The sequence below is a fragment of the Aplysia californica genome, unplaced genomic scaffold, assembly GCF_000002075.1.
Source record: "Aplysia californica isolate F4 #8 unplaced genomic scaffold, AplCal3.0 scaffold00104, whole genome shotgun sequence".
NCBI classification, from domain to species: Eukaryota; Metazoa; Mollusca; class Gastropoda; order Aplysiida; family Aplysiidae; genus Aplysia; species Aplysia californica.
Window position 1 is genome coordinate 1229677 of NW_004797374.1, and position 2287 is coordinate 1231963.

The 2287-nt window shown below is 43.6% G+C and overlaps 1 protein-coding gene across 1 annotated transcript in view; it reads right to left on the reverse strand.

The window, feature by feature from the left end:
- Positions 1-2287, reverse strand: part of LOC101862105 (mesenchyme-specific cell surface glycoprotein) — a gene marked incomplete at its 5' end in the record, with an annotated part of 12888 nt that overhangs the window by 4212 nt on the left and 6389 nt on the right. The window contains 2 exon segments of the mRNA XM_013080876.2: positions 1498-1636; positions 2086-2170. Coding sequence (XP_012936330.1) covers positions 1498-1636; positions 2086-2170 — 224 coding nt within the window.

Consider the following 2287-nt stretch of genomic DNA (forward strand, 5'->3'; position numbering starts at 1 on the left):
GGTTGGAGGGTGCCACTGATAGTTCCTACTTTTTTCTTTCCATCTGTTGTTTTAGTCTGTCTGTCTTGCTTCTTCCCTGCATTTTGATATTATTAGTATAGTTATTGTGTCGATGTGCCTCTCGATACTTAAACACAAATAGATAGATAGATAGAGAGATAGATAGATCAGTGCTGTTACAAGAGAATAAATTACCCAAAAAATGAAGACGGGATAAGGACGACAGATGTATGTTTGGCAGGAAAGAAGGAGCAGACTTCACCGTAGCACCATAAATCTATCATATATTTTTGTATCATAATTCAGAAAAGTTAATTTGTCGTCACGTTGAACGTAGTTTAAAGTTCAGCTTTTGAATCCCCCAAAGAAAGCTAGATTGTTGACTGTTTGGTTGTTTGATGTGGCCGGTAAACTGTTGATGTTGTGTTGCGCTTGCCAACTATGGCATTATTGCCCACCAGTGAGCGATTTGAGTAATGTTGGTGGGTGGTGGGGATCACACAACTGGTGATGGCTTGGAAACACATATTTTTTATTATGTATGTGGGCGGTTTTATGTAAATTGTGTCAATGGGGGCGTAAACACACCATTAAGCACATTGTGCATGCTGTAAAGCGTCAATATTCGCTAAACATAATAAATGGAATCATTCGACAGATGAGCGCAAGAAGTGACTATATACGCTGTTCATAGTTTCGAGAAAAACAAGCTTGAATTTTTGACGATATTGAAATCTCTATTACATAGTCAAAAAAAGAAACGTTCATATCCCGATATCGAATTGAGCTTCGACTTAGGTATTTACAGAGTCATAAGAGCGGCTTAAAATCTCAGAAGCCATATCGATTATTCCATTTCGATTTAAAGTGGGAATAGTGATTTCTTGGGGGCCCTTGTGGCCTAGTAGTTAAGGTGTTCACCTCTCATTCAATAGGTCCTGGGTTTGAATCCCGATAGTGAGGGAACATTTTCTGCTCTAAAATGTTTTTCTTTCACATCTTTTCCTATTCTCTAACAATGTTCTGTCATCTGCTTTCGTCTCCTCTTCCTGACTCAACACCCTCACCTTCTTTGCCTCCTCCGCTGGGCTCCTGACTCTTTCTGCAGCCTTTCTACTGCTTCTCCTTGGCACCTTCTTACTGCTGTCTTTCAGCCACACCACCGATCTCCTGGTAGGAAAGATCTATACCTAGCCTTCTCGGACAAGGTCGAAAAGTCTCGGAGGTCCCGTATGAAGGTTGCGCACTTTAAAGATCCCTTAGTGGTCCAAAAATCAATAAGAGCAGGTTTCGGTCGCCACCCGTGCAAAATTCAAAATTTCCTACCAACTGAAAAAATGTTAAATGTGCCCTGCACGCTCATATGACCTTATGCAGTTGCGAACGCCGCAACAAACACTTACACCCCCGCCCAACCCCGCAAAGAAATTTCTTGCGCTCATCCATTGTATTGTTTGTTTTCGTTAAGAGCGGTTGTTGATTTCGTTGTTGTGTCACCTTATCGTCAGAGCGTGAGTCCGGCTGTTCGTCGTTGCCGTCCATGTTGAAGAGATGCGGGCAGTGCAGGGCGGTGCTCTCCTCTATGTGACTGCCACTGTCGTAGATCTGGGTCATGCCCTGGTCAGCGTCCCACACACTGGACACACCAGACTGGACATGGTCAGTGGGGGGGGGGAGAGGGGGAGGTTGTGGTTTGTTTATTGTTTGTGTGTGTGTATGTGTGCGTGTGGTGTGTGTTTGTGTGTGTGTGTCGGGGGGGGTGTCTTAATAATCGTTTTACGATAGATAGATAGATAGATAGATAGATAGATAGATAGATAGATAGATAGATAGATAGATAGATAGATAGATAGAGAAAGAGAGAGCGAGAGAGAGGTAGAGCGAGAGAGAGACAGAGAGGCAGAGGGACAGAGAGACAAAGAGATAGAAAGAGACAGAGAGAGACAAAGAGAGACAGAGAGACAGAGAGACAGAGAGACACAGAGACAGAGACAGAGACAGAGAGAGACACAGAGAGTACGAGTCAGACGATATCATGCTTATCATGCCGTAACTATAACAACCAGTCAGGTCCCGCCCCCTCACCTGAAGCTCCGCCCCCCGTAGGTGTAGAGATGCTGGTAGTTTCCCTGCTCGTCCTTACCGTCCACAGAGGAGAATTTGAGCCGGCCTGTGGGGAACAGCCGTAGACGTATATAATAGATAGATAGATAGATAGATAGATAGATAGATAGATAGATAGATAGATAGATAGATAGATAGATAGATAGATAGATAGAAGACACAG